We start from the raw sequence: 27,578 nt of genomic DNA, 5'->3' as shown, positions 1-27,578 counted from the left end.
TACTTTTCTACTTTATTGTTCTTGGATTTTTTGATCTGCATTTTCTTTTGCAACATGGCTGTTATGGAAATGTTTTACCTAACTGCCAATATATAATCTATATTAAGTTTCTTGCCTCCTCAATGAGGGGAAAGGAAGAGAATGAGAGAATTTGGAACTCACAATGTTTGAAAAAGGAAATGTCAAAAATAAATTTATATGTAAATTGAGAAAACAACATTTAAAATTAAAAAAAAAAAGATACAGTACTTAACTTGGGAAGACCTGGCCTCTCCTGTCTTTGGAAATATCTTGTCAACATGGCAGTGAATGGTGACTTGGGGACATTCTTCCAATTTGAAGAACCCTTTTTTATGCCCTTAGGTGACCAGAAAGTCAAGTTAACCCCCCAACCCCTTAAAGTCAATAAAATTCCAAGGACAGTTGGAATACCTTTAAGGAGCAATTAGCTTGACCTCAGTGGAGCAGGGTTTTAGAAAAAGCTAATTCAGCCCCCACAGCATGGAACTCTGATATATAATATTGATGCTACCATATGAAAGCTTGCTGTGAATTACTTTTTTTTTTTTTTGGTGAGACAATTGGGGTTAAGTGATTTCCCCAGAGTCATACAACTAGTAAGCATTATGTGTCTCAGGTCACATTTGAACTCAGATCCTCCTGATTCCAGCAGTGCTCTATCCACTGCGCCACCTAGCTGCCCCCTGAGAATTACTTTTAAAGGCCAAGTTTTTGTTTCCATTGAACTAGAATGGTATGTAATAGATCAAGGCAAAATATAATTTTTAGTGTAAAGGCATTATAGTTATGAATTCCACAAAATGGCCACTTTTCTGAACAATGTTAGCTCTTACTATTTTATTGACGGATCTTGTGGATGACATCTCTTATGAAAGTTGCTGCTAACACCATATGGTGGCTACAGCCTGAGCAGAAAATAGTTGCAGAGTTGTACTCTTGAATGAGACTCTAGGGTTGCAGCTTTAACTGAGTTGTTTTCTTTTTTAAAAATTATTTTATGGATAAAGCACCACCCGGGAGTCAGGAGGAACTGAGTTCAAATCTGGCCTCAGACACTTGATACTTATTAGCTGTATGACCCTGGGCAAGTCACTTAACCCCAATTGCCTCACCAAAAAAGAGAAAAAAAAGAAAGAAAAATTATTTTAACACAGCAAATATGAACAAACCTTGGAGTATACATCTCCCTAAAGTCAAGCAAAACAAACAATTACAACCAGTTTACTCTTTGTTAAAAGGAAGGCTGTGTGTTTTAACAGAGGTAGTTCACTATATTTAATCTGAGTTTTGTTGCCTTTTTACAAAGATGTAATTAGTGGATATATTATTCTTTCAGACTGGGTTTATTATTTACTCTGTATTACTTTAGGCATATTTCTTTGAATTCTTCCTATTTGTCATTTCTTAAGGTATAAAATTTTGTTATATTCATTAACTACAATTTGTTCAACCAATTCCTAATTGCTGGACATAAAGATGTTTTCCCTTTTCAGCTTTTCCTTGTAAGTAGTGCAGCTGTTAACTATTACAAAGTCTATACATGTATAATCTAGTTTTTATGATCTCCCAGTCATTTGCAATTGGGTAAAATGGAAGACCAATAAAAGAATCGTTCCTTCTTTCAAAAGGCCACAAAGCAAATAATTACCAGGAAAGTAGCAAAGTGATGGTAGAAAACTCTTATTCATGTGGTTCCCTCCTCAAGGGAAGGCTTCTTTGCACTGTTACCTCTGTCACCTCTCTTGGGAATGAATAACTAAGGCTTACAACAGAGAGGAGAATTGGGAGTCTAATAAATAACAAAATGAAAGATTTCAAAAGTTTCTGTGACTACTAGATAAGCTAACATTACGCATATATGATAGTCATTAGACACCTCCTCAATTTTCTTCTCTTCCCAACTAAATGACCTAATCCCTTGATTTGTCATGCCTGAAAAATCACTGGGAACATTCTCAAACTGTGGTGGGCTCACTTTTCCAGCTGTGTTCCACCCTCACTAATCCTTTTTAATTAACTCTCACCATGGATTTACTGGTAACACTCTGGTGATATGGAATGCACAGTAGCAAATAGTAATCCACCCCTGTTCTTTCTTACCTTCTTTTCCTTCCCTCAAGCACTGAACTCCCAAATTGTTAAATCCGAGGTGAGGTAAGATTTTATGTGTCTTATGCATTGGCTGTACATAAGCCATAAGAAATTATCTGTAGGAAATGCAAAATAATGTTATAGCCATTTATGTTAGCTTTCCATTATTTTTTCTCACTTCTTACTATTTGGTTCTGGCTTTTAAAATAAAAAACTATAACTTTCACTTTTCCAATGATTAAATACTTTAATTGAACATATTTAAAATTAATTAGCTATAGATACATATCTGCCATTGTTACAATCTAAATAGTTTCTGATTGACAAAGAATCAGTGGAGTCTGAATGTAGATCAAAGCATACTATTTTCACTTTTTTTTGCTCTATTTCTTCTTTCACAACATGACTAATATAGAAATATGTTTTACATGACTGCATATATACAACCTCTATCAAATTACTTACCTTTTTTTTTTTTTTAAGGCATTTGGGGTTAAGTGACTTGCCCGAGGTCACACAGCTAGTAAATGCTAAGTTTTTGGTCTGAAGCCGAATTTGAACTCAGGTCTTCCTAAATCCAGAGCCCAGTGCTCTATACACTGCGCCACCTAGCTGCCCCATGCTTACCATTTCTTTTGGGGAGGAGGAAAGGAAGGAAAAAATTTGGAACTCAAAATTTTTTAAAAAATGAATGTTAAAAATTGTCTTTACATGTAATGGGAAAAAAATAAAATACTATTTAAAGAGGAAAAAAATAGATTTCCTCACAAAAAAAAATTTGCTGGTTTACTTACTCATCAGAGTCCCTTTAAACTCTCCCCACAATTTAAATAACAATGTAAAATTATCTCTTTCACAATATAACACTCATATAAAATCACCATTCAAAACTTGAATAAACAAACCTTTTCCAAATAATTTCAGTGCTGATGGACAACTATACAAGGGCAAGTCAACTGATTATAGTCACGATTGATGATGAGTACTGCTTTAGAGCCTTTTTTCACAAGTAAGATGTGATGATACACATACAACAGCTGGATGAATGGTCCTTTGGAAGCTCCTAATGTATTTTTAATTATGCTGTTAACATCAAATTGTTACCAAGATGTTTTATGCTTTTATTTCAGTAAGCTAAAGTTCAAGGGGAAGATGAGGAAAAACTAATCTCCAAATGATTCACTTAAAAGACAAAACAAAACACCTCACTGCTTGAAGAATGTTAAATAAAGTTGGGGCATATTTCCATCAGATGTAAGCATTTCTGGTGTTAAGGATGCCTAATAGTGTAGGATCAATAATGTCAGGAACTTTAAGATGTCTTATCAATTTACAGATTCATATGGTTCTCGTCTTCCTTTTTGCCACTAGATTTTTCAGGAAAAATTCACCTATTGAAGGAAAACAACAATTTATATTAATATTCCAATGAAAGTCAGTTCCATTTGAAAAAAATTTTTTTTAAGTGTCTATAATTTCATTATTCAATTACAATGGTTCCCAGTTGCTTAATTTGCTACCTTGAGAAATTTTCAACACTGGAATTTTTATCTTCTTTCAAATCCCAAAGCCAATATTTTTCTAATAGAACTGCTAGCTTTTTCACCTTTATCATTTGTTAGCTGTCTTTTTGCCCCTATAATTATTGCCAGCTCTCAATCCTTTTCTTAGCTTATTACCCCCTTTTAATCTGTTATTCTTTCTAGAAACATAATAATATAAATATAAAAGATATCCCTATTCTGTAAGTCTACAGTTATGTATTTAAATTTGCCTTACATAAGCTGTCTAACTAACAAAGTGTATTTGTTACTGTTAGCAAAATTCATTTCTGAAAACAAAATCTATTACATTATTATCTAGGGTATGATGTTTTATAAAAGACATTTTTGTGGCTGAGAAGACACAACTGGTTAAAACTATTTAGCTCAATCAATTCCAAAGAGGAAGATAAAACTTGCTTCATAATGATTTCACCATTTGAACTTTTACTTTTATTTGGCACATATGCTGTAGTATAATTCCCCTTTATCTTGGATCTTTTCCTTTTGCATGTTTTCCCCCTCCTGAAAAATACCTTCCCTTAAAAATTCCACATTTGTAGGCTAGCCCTTCTTTGTTTCCATTTCCTTTGGTCTCATAGGGCCTGGTGATGTAATCTGTATGTTAAATAAAGTTGGGGCATATTTGCATCAGATGTAAGCATTTCTGGTGTTAAGAATGCCTAATAGTGTAGGATCAATAATGTCAGGAACTTTAAGATGTCTTATCAATTTACAGATTCATATGGTTCTCGTCTTCCTTTTTAATCAACAAGTGTTTCTTTTTTGTGGTTGTTGGGTTGTTTTTTTTTGTTTTTTTTTTTTGTTAGGCAATTGGGGTTAAGTGATTTGCCCAGGGTCACAGAGCTAGCAAGTGTCAAGTGTTTGGTCTGAGGCCAGATTTGAACTCAGGTCCTCCTGACTTCAAGGCCAGTGCTCTATCCACTGTGCCACCGAGCTGCCCCCAGCAAGTGTTTCTTAAGTGCTCTCTGCAAACACCACAACACAACCTCTATTTTTTCAAAGTACACATTATAACTACACCATCCCCTCCCAATCATGTTGCTATGATCTATTAGCTATCTGGACCCTCTCCTACCTTCCTCCATGATTCTGGCACTTGGCTCAGTTTTTCTCTCTACTCCTTCCATCATTCTTGAAGACTTCAATAGCCATTCTATTGAGCCTTCTAACACCCTCTTCTCATTCCCCCAACTTCCAACTTTACTTTTTGGGCATACTTAAGGCCTCACCATCACTAAAATTGTTCTAATATCTGAAATTCAGAAAATTCTTTTATCTGGTCAAAAAGTCTTTTCCCACTCCTTTATGAGCCTAATATTTGTTCCTTACTTCTACTGTAATAGTTGGACTCTCTATTTCTTCCCCTTTAATCCATCCTGTTCTGATCTTACCTCCTTGCCTACCTGGCCTTTACCCTAATATGTCATTTTAGTAATGCCCTGTCCTTCACTATTGTATCACTTTTCTCCTTAATATTCTGCTATTCTTGTCCAGCTATTAACTCGGTGTAATGCATCTCCACATCTATTTCCACATGGTTGAGCACTTTTGAAGGCAGTCACAAAACTAAGTACGTACAAATTTATGTTATCTTACCCCAACTTGGCTGTCTACTGCAGGCATTCACTATTTACTCTCCTATTCCCCACCACAGCCTCCAATTCCACTTTCCTTGTCAGTAGATAATTTTGCCTTCTAACTTTACAGAGATAGATGACTGAAGTCATTTGACCTCAACTCCCTTGACTTCCCTTCTCTTCACTTTTTGAAGCACAGACCTTAAGTATCCTCTTCTTTTCTTTCCCATTATCTTAACTCAGGATCAGAAATGAGGTGAATTCTAAGACCTGTAGTCAATTAGGCTTATCACAAGCCCAAGGATAGGGAGAATAGTCCTGGGAACACTTTCACATCCACTTAGCCTGGCAGAAGAGGGCTGAATATCATCATTTGAGTGTTAAAAAAACCAAGATCTATAGGAATACCATGACTAGGTCTGTATCTCAAAACAGATAAAAAACCAAAAAGGAAAAGGACCTATATGTATAAAAATATTTATAGAAGCTATTTTCTGGGGGCAAAGAATTGGAAATTGAGGGGATATCCATCAATTGGGGAACAGCTGAACAAATTGTGGTATGTGATTAGGATGGAATATTGTTGTGCTATAAGAAATGATGAGGAGGATTCTCTCAGAAAAATATGGAAAGACTTATATGAGCTGATGCAAAGTGAAATGTACTGTGTAACAGCAATATTGTAAGATGATCAGCTGTGAATGGCTTAGCTATTCTCAGCAATACAATGATCCAAGACCACTCTGAAGGACCCACAATGAAAAATGCTATCCATCCCCAGAGAAAGAACTGATGGTGTCTGAATACAGACTAAAACATACTTTTTAAACTTTATTTTTCTTGATGTTTTGGTTTGGGGTATTTTTTGATCTATATTTTCTTTCGCAACATGTCTATTATGGAACTGTTTTGCATGACTACACACATATAACCTATATTGCACTGCTTGCCTTCTCAATGAAGAGGGCTGAGGAGGGAGAAACGGAGAGAATACTGAACTCAAAGTTTTAAAAATGAAATGTTAAAAATTGTTCTTACATGTAACTGAGAAAAATAAAATACTAAACAAATTAAAAGTTTGTGGACTGATGTCCAAATAATAACTTTTTCTAACTTGACTGAAAATTCTATTTCTATATATTAATACAGAAATGTATTGGTAGTATTTAGTGTTTAGATATCAGAAAAATTCTTGTCAAGTGTTATTTCTGTGAAGTTCAAAAAATTTTAAGAGATGCTTCTTGCTTAATTATGGTCCTTATATATTAAAAATTATACATAATTTTTTTAACTTTCTCAGTATCACTACGTGAGGTGCAATGTAATTTGTTTCTTAAGTCCCATCATCTTAGTATTTTCTACTAAATGAGAGTCTATGTTTTCATAACTTATACCTACTGTTAGTTAGTTCATTACAACTCCTTTAATATCCTAGGAGAAACACTGAATAATAGTAATATATTTAAGCATTAACATGTGGAACCATAATTTTTAATCAAGTTAGAAAATGCTCATATTTAGAATTTAAATATATTTTAAAAATACTTTTTCTTTGGACCTATGTCTAAAAATATTTTAAACAGCGTTCTTCCAAAACCAAACCAAACAGGATTTTAAATCCCACTGACATCAAATGTGGCATAAACCTTCTTTATGTTAAATCTGTATTTGTGGTCGTTATTTAGTTGCGGAGTCGTGTCCAACTCTTTGTGACCCCACAGACCATATTTGCACACTAGGCCTTTCTCACATCAGGGGTTCATCTTCCAATGTCCTATCTTCTAGCATTCTAATACTGTTCATATGGTTTTCTTGGCAAAGACACTGGAGCAGTTTGCCATTTCTTTTCCAATGGATCACTTGTTGTCAGAACTCTGCATTATGACCTGCCTGTCTTGGGTAAGCCTGCATGGCAAAAACCATAGTTTCCCTGAGCTACACAAGACCCTCTGTCATGACAAGGATCACCACAAACAAGGAGGGGTTAAATCTGTATAGGAAATGTTTTATCTGACCCCATCTTTAAAGGGCATTATTCTCCTTAGAAAATGTTTTCTTAGGGGGCAGCTCAGTGGCGCGGTGAATAGAGCTCTGGCCTTGGAGTCAGGAGGACTTGAGTTCAAATCCAGTCTCAGACACTTAATACTTACTAGCTGTGTGACCCTGGGCAAGTCACTTAACCCCGATCGCCTCACCAAAAAAAAAAAAAGTTTTCTTTCAGACTCAAGCTACTTCCCAAAGTAAGAACTGAATTTCAGAGAGACAAGCTTTAAAGTTCCTTGCCTCTAGAAAAAAAGAAATTAGAAAGGTAAGTGTTCACATAATGCTATCAGAAAGCCATTTTTTACAGCTGGAAATGATCTGATTGTGAGGACTTAGAGATGCTGCTGGCACCATTTTCAAATTAGTCCTTGACAAAAAAGATAAACATGCCTCAGGAAAATATATTATTGAACATCATGCTATAGAAATTTGAACTATGAAAACAAACTGCTTATTTCCAAAAATATCATTTCACCTGGGCTGTAAAAGAAACAAAAACCAGAGAGAAGAAAAAGTTCTTGGTTTAATAAGCAAACTATATTTAAGAAATACTTCCCTTAAAATATAGCATCTGTCATTTAAAAAAAACTTATATAATACCCTATAAAACAAACTTAAAATAAAAATAACTTTAACCGTAATTTGTTGCAGAACTTTGGTCTGGGATTTTACATTACATGTAAAGTTATAACTTAAACAAAAAAGCATCCTTCAGTCCTTACCTGCTTTATATGAGGAGCGTACTAATGGCCCACTGGCAGTATAATAAAATCCAAGTTCATTTCCTATTTTTTCCCAGTACTTGAACTTTTCAGGAGTAATATACTCTTCTACCTAGATTTAAGGAAGTATTTAAGATCAATTTCTAGTAATTCCTCAAAATCATAACATAGGAAAATAACGCCTTTGCCTTTTTTATCGGAATGAAAGTCTACTCTTGATTATTCACTTTTTGACCTAAAGAACTGAATTTCTGGCTCAGACCTCGTGGATCTGTCAATCTAACCTCTCCAAATTTCACAGATGAGGACCTGAGGCCAAATGAATTTAAATGAAGAGTTGAGAACCTAGTTTCTTGTCTTCTCATCCACTGCTTTCTCTACTATGATATACTGCTTTCTAAGTTTCTGCTTTTCCCTCTTTATTAGCTTGCTATCTATCTCTGCCTTCTAGTGATTTCATGGGTTCATGTGTACTTACTAGAGCTAAGACAGGGAAAGAGAGAAGAAGATACAAAAGCCAACTGTGCTCTAATATTTGAAATGCCAAAAAATGGCAAAGGAAAAAAGATAATCATATCCATAAACCTTATTTATCTATTCTACTGTTTTATCTAGTAGTAGACAAAATCAAGAACTAATAAAGTTGGATTATGCCAATATAATAAAAATGGCAATACTTACTTAAATTTAAAGATTTAGAGCTAAAGCTAACTGCCAAAGAGTTATTTTATGAAACTAGAAAAAAAATAACAAAAATCATCTGGAGGAAAAAAAAGGCACAGCTGGGGCCCCTCTTAAAAGAGCTTTCTGAGTAGGCAGTCACCAACTGAGAGAACAGGACCTAAGTTTTTCGGTTGTTTCAGTTGAGTGCCACTTTTCGTGACCCCATTTAGTGTTTTCTTGGCAAAGATACTGAAGCAGTTTGCCATTTTTTTCTCCAGATCATTTTACAGATGAGGGAACTAAGCAAACAAGGTTAAGTGACCTGCTCAGGGTGACACAGCTAGTAAGTGTCTGGAGTCGGATTTGAACTCAGGAATATGAGTCTTCCTGACTTCAGGCCCCACACTCTAACCACTATGGCACTACCTAGGTGCCTTTTAAGGCCTAAGTACCAGATCTCAAACTATACTAACAAAGCAATAATATTCAAAACTATCTAATACTATTTAAAAAGCAGAAAAGTTGACCAGTGGACAAATCAGGTAGTTAATACCTAGAAGCAACTGAACTCAGAAGCATAGTGTTTGAAATCCAAAGGCCCCAAATATGAGGGTAAGGAGAAGCTACTTGATGAAAACTACCTGGAAAACCAGAAAGCAGTCTGGTAGAAATTAGATTCAGATCAACATCTCACACTGTATACCAAAATAAGCTCCAAATTAGATGTAGGTATAAAATGTCATTACAAATTAGAATCATAGAAAGTTAATAGTTTTCACAACTATGGAAAGGAGAAGAGTTCTTCTCCAAATAAGGGATAGTAAAATCTATAAGGGGTAAAATGGACAATTTTGATCACATAAAATAAAAAGCTTTTGCTCAAACAAAATCAATGCAAGCAGAAAGGAAACAACTGGAAAAAAAGGATCTTTGTAACAAATTTCTCTTACGAAGATCTCTTATCCAAGAGACACAGCGAAATGATACAATCATTTAAGAAGAGGCACTCTCTGAAAGATACATAGTCAAAAAATATGAACTGGCAGTTAGTTCTTAAAATACAGGCAAGTTATCAACAACCATATGAAAAAATACTCCAGATCATTTGTATGAGAAATAGAAATAGAAGCAACCCTGGAGCTTGTACCCCATACCCATCAGATTGCAAAGATGACAAAAAGAGACTTATTGGAGGATAGGAACACTAATGCTAGTGCATTATGCAATGCATTCTGGAAGGCAATTTGGAACCATACAATTGCATGTGCCCGTTTACCCAGTGATATCAGTACTAGGTATATACCCCAAAGAGATCAAAGAAAGAGGGAAAAGTCCCACATACAGAAAAATATTTACAGAACATTTTTCAGTATTGCAAAGAATTAGAAAATAAGGATGCTCATCAATTGGGGAATAGCTAAACAAATTATGGTATATGAATATGATAAAATGTTATTAAGCCATAAGAAATTGTAAGATGGATAGATTAGGAGAAACATTCCAGGACTCGGATGAACTGATGCAGAGTGAAAGAAGCCGAATCAGGACAGCAATCTAGAAATGACCACAACACTAAAAGAAAAAGAACAATGACAAATGCAATCACTAATCCCAACGCCAGAAGACTGATGCTGGACCAAGCTTTCCACCTCTTAACAGAGAGGTGACAGTCTAAAAGTACTGAGTGAAACAGACACTTTCAGACATGACCAATATGTGACTGGTTTAGCTTAGGTGTACTTATCTGGTTGGTGGAAAGGAGGGATTTTTTCTGGTGGAGGGGTTGGGGGGTGAGGTACATTATAAAAAGGAGTGGAGACTAGCCAAAAAAAGAAAAGAAAGAAACATCAGTGAAATATTTTTAAAAAACACAGAAAAGAGTAGAAGGAAACAAAGACAAGCAGGGCAATATAGGAACTACTGTGATAAATTAATACGTACTTCCAAAAAAATCTGTCTCTAATAGAGAATCATGATGTCATATACAATCCCTCCTGTTCTTCTTTGTATAAGGAAATGTCCATTTTTACTGATGGCATCAACTTTAAACAAGAGAAAATGAAAATTTCTTAAAAGATTTAAAAAAAAAAAAGAATTAACCAAATCTAGGTCAAAAGCAGCACCTTGGAGGTCTTGTCCTTTGTTCCTTACTTCTCTGCTACCTCACATATAATCCTTAGACAAGCACGTTGGACTGGGAGTCAGGAACACCTGGATTCAACTCCTGCCTCAAACACATTTAATCTCTCTGGGTGTCAGTTTGTTCATTTGTAAAATGAAGAGGTTAGACTTGACAACCTTTAAGGCCCAGCTCAGATCCAGCATTCTATGAGTGGGCTTTTCCCCATTCCCTTTGCACGTGCTCTTTCTAGTGTTATAAACCTTGGCAGGTGGCAACAGGTCACTTCTATGTAGAATAAAATGAAAATGAGGCCTCTTAAATGCACATAATGTAGCATATGCAGTATTTTGATTGTCTAGTTTTCAAGCTGAGGATCCAATTTAAATTGCTATGAAGTTTCCAGAAAAAGGAAAGATACCGTACCTTAAGATGACGCTTTGTTGGTTGCATGTATTGTCCTAAAGTCAAACAGTCCACATCTGCCTCACGTAGTGCTATGGAAAGAAGCACAAACTGTCTTAGCAGATGTTATGACAGTGTACTTTTAGGTCTCGTGCTTACTCTGGTGTGCTCCGGAACAGTGTGGGAGGGAACTTTAAACTGACCTATAACTCTGGTGATCAGGATCAGACCTATGCTGCATCTAATGGACTAATCATGTTATAATAGGTTTTTACTCTGTGTAGAATTTATATTTGGTGGCATGTGGTTGGATCTATGATATATCTGAATAACTAACTGTTTTGAAGAGAATTCTACTATGAAGGGTTAAGACTGGCTAATTTGATTAAGTTTTAAAATAAGTGACCAGACAAATGTTTTTAAGTAGAATAAAAATATATGGGAGAAATAAATAAAATTATAGTTTTGCAAGCTACAAACCCAAAAATTAACACAGAAAATGGATTTCTAGGATTAGAATTCAATACAGCCCAAAGTTTTAGGATGCTATGTGATCATATAAATGAAGGATAATGTTATATTCTAACTTCATTCAAAGGTAGGGAGAAAAGTAACGTAAAAGACTCACATTCAGGGTTTGATGACTACCTTTCAAAGTAATAAGACAGTGAATTTTTTTCTTTTTGCTAATTGATTGTAACCACTTTCTGTATATGACAGTTATATTTAAACTACAGAAACATGGGAAGCAGCATAAGGACATGCGAGGACCTTCAATGTGGACTCCTCACAATTACCATATTAAATAAGAAAGGTTCCCTGGTTTTTTCTAATTTACCTTTCATTGTTGAATATACTTGCTCATCAGTCTCTCCTAAGCCCAACATTATCGATGTTTTCGAAATGACACCAGGCTGAACCTTCTTGGCATGTTTCAAAACTTGCAGAGATTGGTTAAAATTGGCTCGGGGATCACGTACTTTCCTTTAAAAAGATCAGTGTTATCAATGAATCAAATTAAAAGAAGTTCAAGACTTGAAAACACTAGAAAATTGCATATTCTATATGTCATGTCATTTAGTGGTAGTACTTCTGCTTAAATATTTTACAGTTAAATAAGAAGAAAACAAGATGTTGGTGGCATCCTGGGGTCCTCTCTAGGTGTTCTGCTTGTGGTAAAGGCAGTAAGACTGGGCAAAGACAGAGCACAGTGTCCAAGGAAGGGGCTTCTCCCATCATAACCATTTTGGTATTAAAAATCCAGCAATTAGAAGCTACAGAAGATAAATAAAAAGAGGTGGTCAGAGTGTTTGTGTATAGGAATTTGGAGAAGGTAAAAGGCCTACTAACTGAACAAAGAAAAAAATTAAGTTGAATCTACTATTCCAATGTCTGAACAACTTTTATGCTGATTCTTTTTATAAAGAACAAACTACACTCTGCTGGCAAAAAAAAACAAACCCAAAATGTTCCAGGATATTCAAGGAAAAAAAATAGATGATTCTGGAATTTTCAGTGAAAAGAATAATGTTACTTAAGCAGAACTAGTCAACTGGCACCGACTGGTGGTGGGATGTAAAACAAGGGAAAGCTGTAGTGGGCTGTGTGCCAGACTTAAATGGAAAAAAAAACGGAAAAAAAAACTCTAAGCAGTAGATATACCAGAAAGTTGCTAATATAAATAAAAAAACTTTCTAATATTTTCATATTAAATTTGGTTGATATATGATATGAAACCAATTAGCTGGGGAGAGAGAAAGAAAAACTTAAGTGACTTTAAAATCACAACAATTGCTGGAGAAAGGCTAATTACTTCTGAAAACTCTTCTCTTCTGAATTAAATTAATTCCTCCATATGTTTGTGATTTAGTTAAAATGCTGATGACTGCTTGCAATGGCTGCTCCTTTCAAATTTTACTGCACTGGGTAATAATGTGAACAATTGCACAAAATCATTGGAAAATGCTTTCCCAAAATCCAAGGAAAAGAAAGGGTTTCAAAATTAATCCTGACTCAAGGTTAAAAGAATTTTTTTTAACACCCAATACAGGTCTAAATGTGAAATCTTAAAGGTCCAGCAATTGTTTCTAATATTGAATAAGAAAAAAAAAGAGGCTGTCGATTTTTCTTAAACAAGGCCAAGTGTATTTGAAGGGAAAAGTACTAACAGGATCTTCTGCATCATTGAAGGGAGAACTCCCTTGTTCCTTAAATTGGCATCTTCAGAATTATGACTGACTGAAGTTGTCTCTCATATAAAATTGTGCTACCTTAAAAAAAATTACTTTGAAAATAACCTCATGATCTTACAAAGGAGCACCATGACAACTTGGGCCTCCAAAGTCAACATGCCCAGCTTTGAACAAGTCATCTCACCTCTTAATGCCTCAGACAACTCTCTAACACAGTAAGTAGGAGACAAAAGGGAAGGTCCTTTTAGGACCTCCCAATGATGATAAAAATCACAGGGCAATGCTAAACAAAAAAGATTCTTGTGTGTGTGTGTGTGTGTGTGTGTGTGTGTGTGTGTGTGTGTGTGTAAAATCACCTCTGTAATTCTGGAACAGTTTCCACATTATGGGCATACACATCTAATCCTGAGAGGGCAACTTTCTCGACAGATTTCAGGTCTCCTCGGAAATCAGGGGTCAGGCATTCCACTAATATATTTGAATTCCTAGAGAAAAATAAATAAGGAAAATAAAAATGATGAATAGTGAACTGTTAATAATATTGTTGCTCACATCCAAGATTTCTAGAACTTGTTCAACAGAATTTTTAATAATCTTTAGCTCTTCAGCCTTTGTTTTTAAAATAAAGTTTACGTGGTCAAATAGCACACATTCAGGAAAGAGAATATGGATATATTTCATCTGAATCAGTGTTCAATCAAGTACTATCTGGTAACTGAAATTTTTATTTCTGTTTTAAAACTGTAATGTTTAATTTCATCAAATGAAATTCCCTAAATTTCTTAGAACTACAGTAAAAGCTATTTTTTGGGTTGTTGAGGTGCCAGCTTTGCTCAAATGAACTGCAAGCTAAACTTTAATCTTCCTACTTGCACTTTAGTTATACCTACTGGTTCAGGACCAGTAATATGAAATGGTTATAAAAATTTTTAAAGCCACAGCTGACAATCTGATACTTAATAATTACTGCTATAAATTTCCTAGACCTTTTCCCTGGGAGAGTACCTACAGAGAACACCATATATATTCATTCTTTAGGGATGACTGATTGGAAAAAGAGCGCTCAATAGTTACTCAATGCCTACTATACCTGAGGCACCCCACATTATTGCCTGCCAAGTCTCTGGAAAAAGAAGGTGGAAGTGTAGTGTAGCAGATAGGGAACTGAACTTGAAGTGAGAGGCATTTGAGTTCAAATTCTGCTATTTTCCAAGTACCACTTAGTAAACTTTCCATTCTGGTAAATTTCCTCCTTAATACATTTTCCTCTCTAAATTAAACCAGGTTTCTTAGAAGAATCATTATAATAATCCACATATGAAGAGCTCCTCCTATAAACAGAGAGAAATACAACCCCTTCAGATCGAGGATCCATGACCATATTAGACCTCTGGAAATTCAAGTCCATAAAAATAAATATTAATGCATTCTAACATTACTATTATGCAATGAACTATGCGAGGCACTAGAAACCACTCCCTCACCCCAAAATGTAAAACAATGGATGCTGAAGAAACACAGAATAATTTCATCAAATGACCTTACTGAAGCAATATGTTAATGCTACAAAATGGGAAGGAGATAAAAGAAAAGAAGTCAACACTGACAATGACTATTTTCCAAAGAAGTTTGATCAATATAATTTAATTGCCATATCAAAGAGACCAAAAAGGACTAGAAGCCACTTTAGCCAGAAAACATCTGACTTCCTTAACAAGCTGAGGCATCCAAGGCCAAAACCAGTTTAAATATATAAATTCATTTGTAAAATCATTAGTGTAGGGGATGATGGAGAATAATGAGCAACATCACAAAAAAATCAAAATCAATGCAGAAAGTTCAGTAGAATATCCAACTAAAGAGATTGTGCCTAGGGCATTTAAGGAAGACAATGAAAGGAAGATCAAAAAAAACCAAAACAAAAGCTAGAGGAAAAATGGAAAAGTTAAATAAAGATTTCCCTAACAAATTCTTTTCTCTGTCAACAACAATGGCACCACCGCATTTTGATTCTACTATCAGTCCCCAATGTGCTATTTGAGAAAGTAGAAATAGCAATTAAAAAAAACAAGGATGGGAAGAACTACTGTGCTTGACATTTAAAAATGTAAAAATCATTTTAGCTTTGAGCCACAAAAAACAGGTGGCAGGCTGGATTTGGCTGGGTGCTGTAATTTGTCAATCCTTGCCCTAAAGAACACAAGCTCAGCTCAGTATTCCCTCCAGAAGTGTCCAGAGCCCTACCCTAACATAAAGTGTGAAATCAAGAAGTAGCCTGGAAGATGAATAGACCAAAAAAAAAAAAGAATTCTACCATTAAAAACTATTATAGATGCAAGGTCCTCAAGACACAAACTCAGAAGATAATGACTTCCTGGAAAAGAGTAAAAGAAAAAAGTCTTAAAATGTTTCTTATAAATGAAATGAAAGCGCTAGAGAAAAATTTTGAAAACAAATGCAATATGGAAGAAAGAAATGGAAAGGGAATGAACAGCTTGGAAAAAGAGGTACAAAACCTTACTCAAGCAACAAACAAAATCAGAATGGAACAAAGGAAAACTAATGACTCCATCAGATAAGAAATGTTAAAACAAAGTCAAAAGACTGAAAAAATAAAATGTAAGTATCTCATAGCAGAAACAACTGACCTAGAAACCAGACTGGGGAGAGAGAATTTATAAATCACTGAACTATCCGAAAGCCATGATTGAAAAAAGGAGCCTAGACATTTTTTTTTAATCACAAAAAAAACTTCCAGATCTCTTAGAACCAGAGAGCAAAGTAGAAATAGAAATAATTCACTGGTAACTTCCTGAAAGAAACCCCAAAATGAAAACTCCCAGAAGCATGATACCCAAAATCAGGGGCTTCCATATCAAAGAGAAAATATTGCAAGAAGCCAGAAAGAAATAATTTAAGTACTGAAGACATATAGTCAGGATCACATATGATTTAGCAACTACAACTTAAAGGAGCAGAGATCTTGGAATATGATATTCCAAAAGGCAAATGATATAGGCTTACAAGAATAACTTACCCAGCAAAACTGAGTATAATCCTAAAGGGGAAAAATGGACCTTCTAGGCATTCCTAATGAAAAGACCAGATATGTGCAGAAATTCGGACATTCAAACACAGGAGTTAGGAGAAATATAAAAACATAAACATGAATGAATGATAAGAGATTAAACAAGAATAAACTGCTTATATTCTAATACACAGAGATGACACATATGCCCCCTCAGAACCCTATGATCGTCAAGTGCCATTTTTGTTGTTCAGTTGTTTCAGTCGTGTCTGACTGTGACCTTATTCGGGTTTTTCTTGGCAACAATACTAGAGTGGTTTGCTACTTCCTTCTTACAGATGAGGAAATTGAGGCGAACTGGGTTAAGTGACTTGCCCAAGGTCACAGAGCTAATAAATATCTGAGTCCAGATTTTAATTCAGGTTTTCCTGACTCCAGGCCCAGTGCTCTATCCATCGAGACACTTAGCTGCTCCTTCAAATGCCACAGAAGGAGTCTAATTAGAAAGAGAGGCCTGGGAGTGAGTTATGTTTTGATGATCTTGAAATATGAATGAAAAGGGAGAGGAAAAGGAATACTCTGGGGGGGAGGGGAAGGGTAAAGTAAGATAAAGAATGGGGAAAATTATCTCATACAATCAGAGCACAAAAGTAGCAATCTATAGAAACATGAAGAGGGGAGATGTTAGAACTTGAACCTCACTCTCATCTGAACTGGTCAGTGCTTAGTACAATTTCTTACACACAGCAGGCACTTAAGGATTGATTTATTAAAAGAGGAAAGCATAAGTGCGCGCGCGCACACACACACACACACACACACACACACACACACACACACACCTCTCTCTCTCTCTCTGCTACAGAAATACATTTTACTCCACAGAGAAAACAGGAGGAAAAGGGAGAAGGGAGAAGGAATGAGAGGTAGGGTAGATTAAGGGACAGATTAATCCTAAACAAAACAAACTCAAACTCAGGACGTATAAAAAGTATAGCAGCCCTTTTTATGGTTGCAAAGAATTGGAAAGGGCTATTTATTGATGAATGGCTGCAAAAGTCATAATGTTTACCATATGAATGTGGTGGGATATGATTGTATTATAAGAACTGATGAAAATTAGGGAAAGCTAGGAAGATACAGCAACTGAAACTGAGTGAAGTAAGGAGAACAAGGAGAATTTATACAGTTTGTAATAAAGACAAACATCTTTGAAAAACTCAGAAATTCTGAATAATGCCATGACCAACCACGATTCAGAGAATTCATGATGAAACCTGTTATTCACATTGTGACAGATTCAGAGAGCAGACTGAGACATTTTTTGGACATGGATAATGTGCGAATTTGTTTTGCTTAACTATACTTGTTTCTATCAGAAGTTTTGCTTTTCTTTTTCTCAATACAGTTTGGGGGGGAAGTAGGAGAAAAGGAAGAATTTTTTAATGGAAAATATTTTAATAAAACCCCCCTATTATGATATTTGCATCACTTTTTCATATATTTCTTTTCCCAAATTCTCTTTCCTTTCACTGTTATCACAGAATTACCAAACTCAATTCTAATATACTGCCATCTTATTCTTGAGACATGTCTCAATTTCTAACATGAAGAATCAATTTGAGTCATAACATTCCTATTCCCATCGTATTAATTTTTAGGAATGAGTTGCCAGGCAGTACCACATTTATTACAAAACTAAACTGAAATTAGAGTAAGTGACTTGTGCCAAATCACTTTAAGAACACTGGAGATCATCCAGCAAAGGGTGAAAGACCACTTGTAGAGGATGCTGCAGATGTCATTTCTGGTCAGATAGGTATGGGTGGCACTAGGTGACCTATGACCTCTGAAGTCCCACCCAAATCTCAGATTATATTATTCTGTGCCATAGTGTGACTTGCTACAACAAAGATAGGAGTAAAACATAGTTAATCATCAGAAAAACTGAATTTCCAAATCCGTTGGTTCTCCATTTCCTTTTTCCTTTTCTTAAATAATCCTAACCACATTCAATCCAATTAAACACAGATCTACAGATATTATGGGACACCTAAGTGACAGAGTGGATAGAGTGCCAGGCCTGGATTCAGGAAGATGAGTCTTCTGAAGTTCAAATCCAGCCTCAGACACTTACTAGTTGTGCGACCCTGGGCAAGTCATTTAACCTTGTTCGCCTCAGTTTCCTCATCTGCAAAATTAGCTGTAGAAGGAAATGGCAAACCCCTCCAGTATCTGCCAAGACAGCCCCAAATGGGGTCACAAAGAGTTGGACACGACTGAAAAACAACTCAACAACAAAAAAAGATATTCTGGAGACCAATCTGATCTGATCATAAATGTTAGGAGAAATATAAATATAGATCACCTCCCCTGTGTGTCCCCAGTGTGTCCATTTTTTTCTAAATACATGTCAGGCCTTTTTGTCCAAATATTCCTGCTTGTCAGATTCCCTCTATGTATCATTGTATATGCATAATGTACCCTTTCTACTCCCTAGATATGCTTAATCCTCTTAACTCCCAGTTCTTCATCAAGCAAGGAAGAGACTCAGAGATTACAAAATAATGAAAGGTAATTAAAATGATCTATAACATTAGTAAGAAACTGGAAACAAGGATGTATTCTTCAATTGGAAAACTGCTGAACACATTGCGATAAATGACCTTAAGATTGTTAATATGCAATAAGATAGATGAACATGAGGAATGCAAAGAAACCAAGGAAGATTTGTTTGAAATGGTACAGAGATAAGTAAGCAGAACCAAGGAAAGACTATGCACAATGACTACAAGAATATTAAGAAAAATAACACTAAAAGACAATGTGATTCAGATCAATGCAATGACCAATCTTGACTGCAGAACAGTAAGGATGAAACTTATCTTTTCCTTCTCTCAGTAGAAAGGTAACAGACTACAGGTAAAGAACGAGGCACACATTGTTAATGTTCCACTTTATTTTGCTTAACTGCAGTTTTTTATTAGAAGGGAAGGTTTATTGGTGATAAGGAACAGTATCGAGAAGTGACAGCAATATTAAAATTCCCTAAGAGCAGGAAAAAACCTTTTTTTAATAGAAAAAAGGGAAAAAAGATCCACAGTATGAGATTAAGGAGTACTAGATACATCTTTACCCTTTCAACATCATGGATACCGACTATCATGCCTCCCACAAAATATCCCTTGGCGTCACTCCAAGAAAGAAGCTTAGATGTTGTGAGACATTAATATCACTGTCTAACAAGAATACAAACTGTGAGCAAAATGAAGCCAGTAAGTTATATGGATAACAGTCAAGTGGAATTTAGTATATTTTGAAAAATGTAGCTATTAACCTTACATTGATAACCCCTAAACACCAAGAGAACAATTTACTCAAAATGTCAGTATATTCGTATGCTTCAGTTGTCTAGTAGGAGTCTTGACTACATGCATTTTTTTGGTCATCAAATTTTTAGATTTTGAATTTCCCACAAGTCCTGAAATCATGACATCAAAGGGAAAAACACTCACCTTTCCTTTAAATGTAAAACTGTCTTTGCAAAGTGTTCAGCTCCACCATCAGGTAGATCTAGGAACAAAAGAATCCATTGCTCAAGATGATGCATCATGTCATAGCACTCACAGAAGTTCTATTATGCAAGAGACTATTGAGAAACCATTAACACACACACACACACACACACACACACACTCACTTTAGTTTATAGAAAGATTTGGGTTAAAGGACTGCCTCTGTTACTATATGATCTTGGATAAGTTAATCAACTTCTTTAAGCTCCATTTTTCTCATCTATAAAATGGGAAAAAAATTTTAAAAATATCCATAGACCTTACTTACAAGGTAGGTGAAATAAGTATAAAGAAGAAGATAAAGGACATAAGAACCTGGGCCTATACACATAAGAGTTGAAAGAACCTTAGAGAGGCAGCTAGGTGGCACAGTGGATAGAGTACCGGCTCTGAAGTTAGGAGGACCTGAGTTCAAATCTGGCCTCAGACCAAACACTTGACACTTACTAGCTGTGGGACCCTGGGCAAGTCACTTAAACCCAACTGCCTAAAAACAAACAAAACAAACAAACCCCCACCCCAAAAGGACCTTAGAGAACATTGAATCCAACTCTTATTTTACAGATAAGGAAATTTAGGCATATTTGAGTGCTCAGGGTCAATCAATCAATCAATGGACAAGCATTTAACAAAAATCTGCTATGTGCCTAGGCACTGGGGATACAAGTACAAAAAGAAACAATCCCTATTTGGAAAAAGCTTACTTGGGAGACAAGAAGTATATGTAAAATATATATACAGCATAAAATTAATAATAGAAATATACAAAAAATAGTCGCACATAGGGTAGTTTGGAAAGGTCACTAGTGATTGAGAGAATCAGGAAAGGCTTCAGGCAGAAAATAGTGCCTAACCTGTCTGTGAAAGGAAGAGAGGGACAACAGACAAGGAAAGATACATTCCAAGCATGGGGATGACCAGGGCAAAGGAAGGGAAATGTGTGATGGAGTATCTTTTTTTTTTTTTTGAGGGTCACAAGTCAGCATTTATTATTTAAGTTGAAGAACAGGTTATGAAGGGGGTGGGGGTGGGGAGCCCAGGAGAGGGGGAAGAAGGGAGGAGCCAGGGAGCTGGGAGCCTCTCCTGTGTTTGCTCCAGATGGGGTTGATCCTGATTTCTGAGCCTTGGTCCAGGGCACACAATGAAGTACACGATAAGATGAGGTTCCAGGGGCTACAGGTTTAGGAAACACCAAGGGGTGGCCAAAGTTATACATCCAACCAGAGGTGAGGGCTGGGATTAGCAACACTGCTTCCTTTTAGGAACTGAAGCATAGTGACAAGTTCCATCCCACTTATTTCAACTCTTATTCTTGTAGTTAAAGTCTTTGCACTAATGAATTCTTTCATCGCCTCTCTAACTTCTTGTACTTTGCTACGAGTTTCTTTGAATGTGCATCCAACTTGTAAGCTCCCTGCTCCAGAGCTGCTACTTGCTCCTCAATTAAAGTGATCTGATCCAGATAAGGCTGAAGTGTTGCAGATTTCTGGTTTAAGTCCTTTAGGTCTCTACTTATGTTTACTGCAATATCTTTCATTTCCAGATACTTCAAGCTAGTCAGTTTGTTCATATTTTGCAGAAATTTATAGTCTTCACCGGTGGCTGTCAGCTCACCCGTTAGGTACGTGGCCATTTTGGAGAACATGTCCTGGCACAGCCCCATGATGTCCGCCTTGGCGGGCTCCGTGGCCTTCTCAGCCATCTCCACCACGGCATCGTCCAGGCCGGGGAACGGAAGGCAAAAGGATGGAGGGAAGGATGAGGATGGGGAAGAGGGGAAGGGAAGGGAGGGGGGAAGGGAAGAGAAGGAGAGGGGGGGAGAGGAGCAGGGGGGGAAGGGAGGGAAGGGGAGAAAAAGGGAAGGGTGAAGAGTCGGAGAAGGAGGTAAGGGGAGGGGGCCATGGAGTATCTTAAGAACAGAGAAAAGCCCAGTTTGCCTGGATCGAAGAATACAGGAAGGGAAATAATGTCTAGTGATGCTACAAAGAGAGGTGCAGGGTTCTCTTCAAACAGAGGAGTTTAATTTTATCCTAAAGGAAACAGGAAATGACTGGAGTTAACTGAGTAAGAGAAGCACATGGTAAGATCTCTGTGTTTAAGAAAAATGACTTTGGTAGTAATATGCAACGTGGACACTCAAGGCAGGGGAGGCCAATTTGGTGAAAGATGATTTAAGTCTGAACCAAGGTAGGAGCTTTGTGAGTACAGAGATCTGAAAGATGACATGAAGGTAGATACATTATGACTTGACAAAAGATTGGATATGTGGGGAAAGGAAGAGCAAGGAGTCAAGGATAATGCCATGGTAATGAACTTGGTGATGAATTCTTTGTCTATGGAAACCCATAAAAAATATGGCCCTAGGAAATTTTTTTTTTTTTTTTGGGTGGGAGGGATAGAGCAAGAGAGAGACACACACACACAGGAGAAAGAGATGAAAGAGGAAGGGACAACTGAAGATACAAACTGCTAAGGGGAATGTGATCACACACACACATGTAAAGGAGTTGGCCCAAGAGCTACCTCTCTTCCAGAGACTGGGAGACAGGAGTAAAGAGTGATGTCAGTGGATTTTGAGATTTTAAAAAATGGTAGAAAAAAAGAGTTCCATCAAATAGTGATATAAGACATAGCCCTTAATCTTAGAGAGCTTATAATATAGCTGGGGAAAGTAGACATAAATATACTAAAAATTCAACAATTACAAGCCTTAAGTAATAATTCAATACAACATTGGGGAAGCACTTCATAACCACACAACCTTGCAACAAAAGTGGCTATTATTATGACTAACCATCTCGATCCACTGATGTTAGCACAACATAATCAAGTCCCCACTCTGCAATTGCTTTTGCTGTATTGTAGGGCTCATTAGAATCCAATGGAGGTGGTTTTCTTGCAGTCTTAACAGAACAAAATCTGCAACCTCTTGTACAAGTGTCCCCCATCAACTGGAAGGAAAAAGTTATAATTTAAATTACCAACTTACCTCAGTAACAAATCCATAAATATTTACTGAGTGCTTCTTTTTGTAGGACAAAGACATATAAGATATAGTCTCTATCCCTATGGACTTTAAAATCTACTTTGGGAATAGTAAAAATACATATGCTAGAAAACAAATAATAACAAACTTAGTAGTTCAAGACAATAACATAAGTCACAAAGTAATATAATTGTAAAATGATAAGGATAGACAGTAAGTGCTGTATAAATTTTACAATGAGAGAGCTCATCCTGGGCTGGATTATAGATAATATTATCAAAAAAAAATTTTAATTCACCAAAATAAAATTAAAAACCTAAACAAAGGCCACATTATTTTAGTCTGTAAGGTTCTGCAGAGGTCACAAAATATGCATTTTCTTTCTTAGACAGAAGACTTCGGGAGAACAAGATGGGGCTCACCATGATGGTGGCTGTGGCAGTGGCATGCTCTCCCCCTCCCCAGCACTCCCCAATGTTGGGGCACCGTGCTTCTTCACATACCTATAATCAGAACATAACTGACAGTAAACATGGAATTATTCATCAAACATCTAATGATTTCAAATTTCGATGTGACAGTAACAATTTTAACAATAACCATTTTCCCAGGAGCAGAATAATCACTTCAGGCTCAAGTTCCATTTTATCTCACCAAATGTGAAGCAATTATAACTTTAAACATATTCCTAATATTGAGTAGCTAACTCTATGCAGGATTTATGGTAAAACATAACAAGACTTGCACAGGATGAGAATTGTGTAAATTATAAACGTGCAAACTGAATTTGTAGAAAAGATAGAAGGAATACCCACATCAATGAAATCATGGATCCAATGAAGGATAGATCCTTTGGGAACCAGTTTTGAAGGGAAAAGGTTTTAAATTAATTTCCATTCTACACAGTAAGACAAAATTTAAATTCCTAAAACCTAAGAAAAGCAGCTTGGCAAAGTAGATAGAGCACCGGCAGTGGAGTCAAGAAGACCTGAGTTCAAATCTTGCCTAGGGAAAGCATGCTAGATGAAAAAATTATGGGAGTATATAGGTAAGAGTTGCACAGGATGGGTAGGTAGGGATGAATTGTGATCTGCATCACTGGAGGATGCTATAATGCTATAATCAATGAAAACACAGACCCATCAGTTTTTTGGAAAATTAGAGTATTGCTAAGGAAAATACTTTTTTAGGGGAAGCTAACAATATTATATACTTACTGTATGGAGATTTAAATTCCGCAAAGTATTTTTCAGCTTATTATAATTTTTTCCAATAGGAATCTCTGTTTTTAGCCATGGCGGCAAGCTTAGCCTAAGGAAAGCCAAATAAAACTATTAGGAAATATAACTCTCAATAGACACCACTGCTATTAAATTATTTTGCTGTTTTGCATTTCCAAGGTAAGAAAAAATTTCCTTCACCCTAGATCACCCCTTCTACACATAGTGTTCACTAACCTCCGATAAAAGAGGAAAACCAGATAATGAGGACCATATCTGCTTAAAACTAATCTAGAAATCATAGTTAAATAATTTGGCACTATTACCACTTCTGAGTGATTTAGGCTGTGTAATGAGTTTGTAATAAAAAGAGAAGGTTGGGGCAGCTAGGTGGTACAGTGGATAGAGCACTGCCCTGGGGTCAGGAGGACTTGAGTTCAAATTCGATTTCAGACCAGACACTTGACACTTTCTAGGTGTGTTACCCTGGGCAAGTCACTTAACCCCAAGTGACTCACACACACACACAAAAAAGAGAAGGTTCCTGTCTAGACCTAATAAAATTAATTTTTAAAATAAAACATTCAACATTCAAAACTGTAATCAGAGACAAAGTATTAAGGAACATAAAAGACATTCAGATTGATTGAAATTACAATTACCTCTCTCCTTTCTGACGTTTCAAATTTCCTTTATATTCAGCCCAGGTGTTCTTGTCTGAAAGGTCACCAGATATAAAATCCTGAAGGTCTGGTCCATTCTGTATAAACTCTTTCTTTTTGTCTGGCAAAGAACTTAATGTTTTGTACTGGCTACACAAATAGTTTCCAAGTACCTAGGAAGAGTTAATTGTGTTATTATCACCCAAAGCAGCTCATAGAATTTATCTAATGGTAAATGATCCCAGCAACAGATTATATCTACTACTCAAGAACCAGAACAGAAACCGTTTAGAAAAACAAAAAAGTTATCTCTATTTTCTGGTAGTTTGCAACCTAATACATAAAAGCACACACTGCCCATAAATACTAACTAAAAGAGAGGCAAAATTGATTTCTTATCACTAGGATCTCAAGACCAATTAAAGTACGCCACAAGTTTTATTAAAGCAAGTTCCAGCTACTTAGGAAAATTCTGTTGGCCCTGTTAAAGTTCTTGTATTAATGTATATATTTGAAAATAACAAAACTTCCATTTTAAAAAAATTCCATAATCAGAAGTTTTCTTGTTCAGTCTCATTTGTCTAAATTGGTTAGTCTTTATTGCTAAAGTTAGTCTTCATTATGTAAGAGAAATCAGTAAACTACTGCAGAAACACAAAATTTCAGAATTGGGAAGACCTCACTGGCCACCCATTCCTGAAAAAGAATCCCTTTAGATACATGCTTTTTTAGATTCTGTGATATGTGTGAAATTATTTTTAGTTATTAAATACTAGCTATACATCTAAATAAGATAAGATTAAATACTAGCTATACATCTAAATATTTTTCTCCACTTATGTTTAATAGCAAGTCTGCATTTTATAAAATCTGAAATTTGATACTCAGACCAGATAGTTGGACAAGCTACTACACACATAAGAACATCATTCTTGCATACCAATACATCATTACTGTCTACCATGGGATTATGTTTTGAGCATAGTAAATATTCACCAATAATCCCACCTGGGACACTAGCTGTCCACCTGGACACTAGCTGTATGACCATGGGCAAGTCATTTCACTCCATTCACCACCAGTTTCTTTGTCTGCAAAAAAATGGGGATACTTCTACCTATAGCACTCCTCTCAGAAGATTATTTTAAGAATTCAACTATTCACTCCAAATAGCATTTGTTAAATTCCTACCACTTGCTAGACACTGTGCTTGGTACTAAGGAATAAAGACAAAAATAAAACAGTCTTTGCTCTTAAAGAACTTACATTCTTTTGGGGGAAAGCAAAATGTACACAGATAAGTCAATACAAAGTGGATCAGGAAAGGCCTTTTATAGAAAGTAGCTATTGAACTTTAAAGGAAGCTAAGGATATTAAGAGGCACAGCAGGGGTTCTTTAACCTGTGGCCCACAAACTTGGCTTTTAAAAAATATTTTGATAACTATTTTAATATAATTTGTTCCCTTTGTATTTTATTTAATGGATTTAAAAATTATTATTCTGAGAAATCCATAGGCTTCACTAAACTGCCAAAGAGATCCATGAAACAAAAAAGAGTAAGAACCACTGAAGTCAAGAGGATAGTGAATTCCACACATAAGAGATAGTAGGGACACAGAAGATGGAATGTTACATATGAAGGACATATGGGTCAATTTGGGAGGAATGTGTTAATTAGCCTCATAAGGTAGGCAAAGATCCAGATTACAAAGAGCTTTAAATAACAGAAGAGTTTGTATTTTATCCTAGAGGCCATAGGAAACCACTGGAGTTTCTTGAACAGGGGAATAATAAGATCAGATTTGTTCTTTCAAATAGGATAATGTGCTTCCTAAAGGTCTTTACAAATTTTAACAGTCTTTATAAATGTCAGTTATTATTACAATAATTTATATTTTTTAAAAAACCTGCCCTATCTCACTGGGTTGCTGAGATCAATAAAAGGCCTTTCTTAATTCTTCTACTTGTTGGCATCAATGTATTTCCTTAATCATTTTGTATTAACTCTGTACATATACTGTTTACTCCTCAGTGAACAAGTTGTATTCCTTCCCCACCCCTCCATCCTGAATGGTATTTTTGTCTTTTTTATATTTGTATTATTTTATTTTTAATAAATAATTTTATTTTATAATATTTTATATTTATATATATATACTCTACCAGGATCTGGTAGAGTACCTAGCACCTACTCATTAGACTTGATAAATGTTGACTGGTTGAATGAGAAAACGTATAGAAACGCTCTCAGAAAAGCAGAAAGTGCTCCACAAGTGAGAGTTATGACTATTATGTTTGCTGTTTTGTCATCCTTTATAGATCTGTTCTCGTTGCTCCTGCACGTTTCCTACAGCCCCCAGCTTGAAGTCAAGGACATGGCTTGGTGCTGGGTCGGGTGGACAGCGCAAGACTGGAGGGTCAGGGTCAGCAGTGGGACGGGAAGGAGCAGGAAGGGCCTGGCAGGGTCAGCTTCCGAGCGCACCCGCCCTCCCTGGCAGCCTCCAGGGTCCTTCACTCACCCGGGACCCAAGGATGCCGGAGACCCCGCCGTAGCGGAGAGACATCCCGGAAAGGAGGCGTACAGGCCCGGCTGGCCTGCCCGAACTCGACTTGGTCTGTCACGCGGGACAGGAAGTGACGAAGAAAAGGAAGTATTCTCAAGCCACTTTCCAGGGAACGACAAAGTTCCGGTCGTCTCAGAAGAAATG

General features: G+C 36.2%; 1 protein-coding gene and 1 pseudogene across 3 annotated transcripts; both read right to left on the bottom strand.

Annotated features, from left to right (window-relative positions):
- Positions 1 to 3,212: 3,212 nt before the first annotated feature.
- On the bottom strand, positions 3,213 to 27,521 carry LIAS (lipoic acid synthetase). 3 transcript variants are annotated; one of them, XM_027836677.1, is made up of 11 exons: positions 27,390 to 27,521; positions 24,870 to 25,042; positions 24,205 to 24,298; positions 23,410 to 23,490; positions 22,796 to 22,952; positions 19,942 to 19,999; positions 13,755 to 13,883; positions 12,045 to 12,190; positions 11,228 to 11,298; positions 8,020 to 8,131; positions 3,213 to 3,503 (listed from the first exon to the last, which is right to left on the bottom strand). In XM_027836677.1, the coding sequence occupies exons 1-11, from the start codon at positions 27,432 to 27,434 to the stop codon at positions 3,451 to 3,453; spliced, it is 1,119 nt and encodes a 372-aa protein (XP_027692478.1). In that variant the 5' UTR covers positions 27,435 to 27,521; the 3' UTR covers positions 3,213 to 3,450. The 3 variants fall into 3 exon arrangements, with proteins under 3 accessions (XP_027692478.1, XP_027692480.1, XP_027692479.1); XM_027836678.1 differs by lacking the exon at positions 3,213 to 3,503 and adding an exon at positions 10,624 to 10,724 and having other exon boundaries at positions 8,046 to 8,131; XM_027836679.1 differs by lacking the exon at positions 8,020 to 8,131.
- On the bottom strand, positions 21,347 to 21,715 carry LOC114023867 (annotated as a pseudogene).
- Positions 27,522 to 27,578: the final 57 nt, after the last annotated feature.

This window comes from Vombatus ursinus, unplaced genomic scaffold (assembly GCF_900497805.2).
Source record: "Vombatus ursinus unplaced genomic scaffold, bare-nosed wombat genome assembly UNPS02014818.1, whole genome shotgun sequence".
Lineage (NCBI taxonomy): Eukaryota > Metazoa > Chordata > Mammalia > Diprotodontia > Vombatidae > Vombatus > Vombatus ursinus.
Note: the sequence above shows the minus strand (reverse complement) of the source record. Positions and strands in the feature narration are given on the sequence as shown.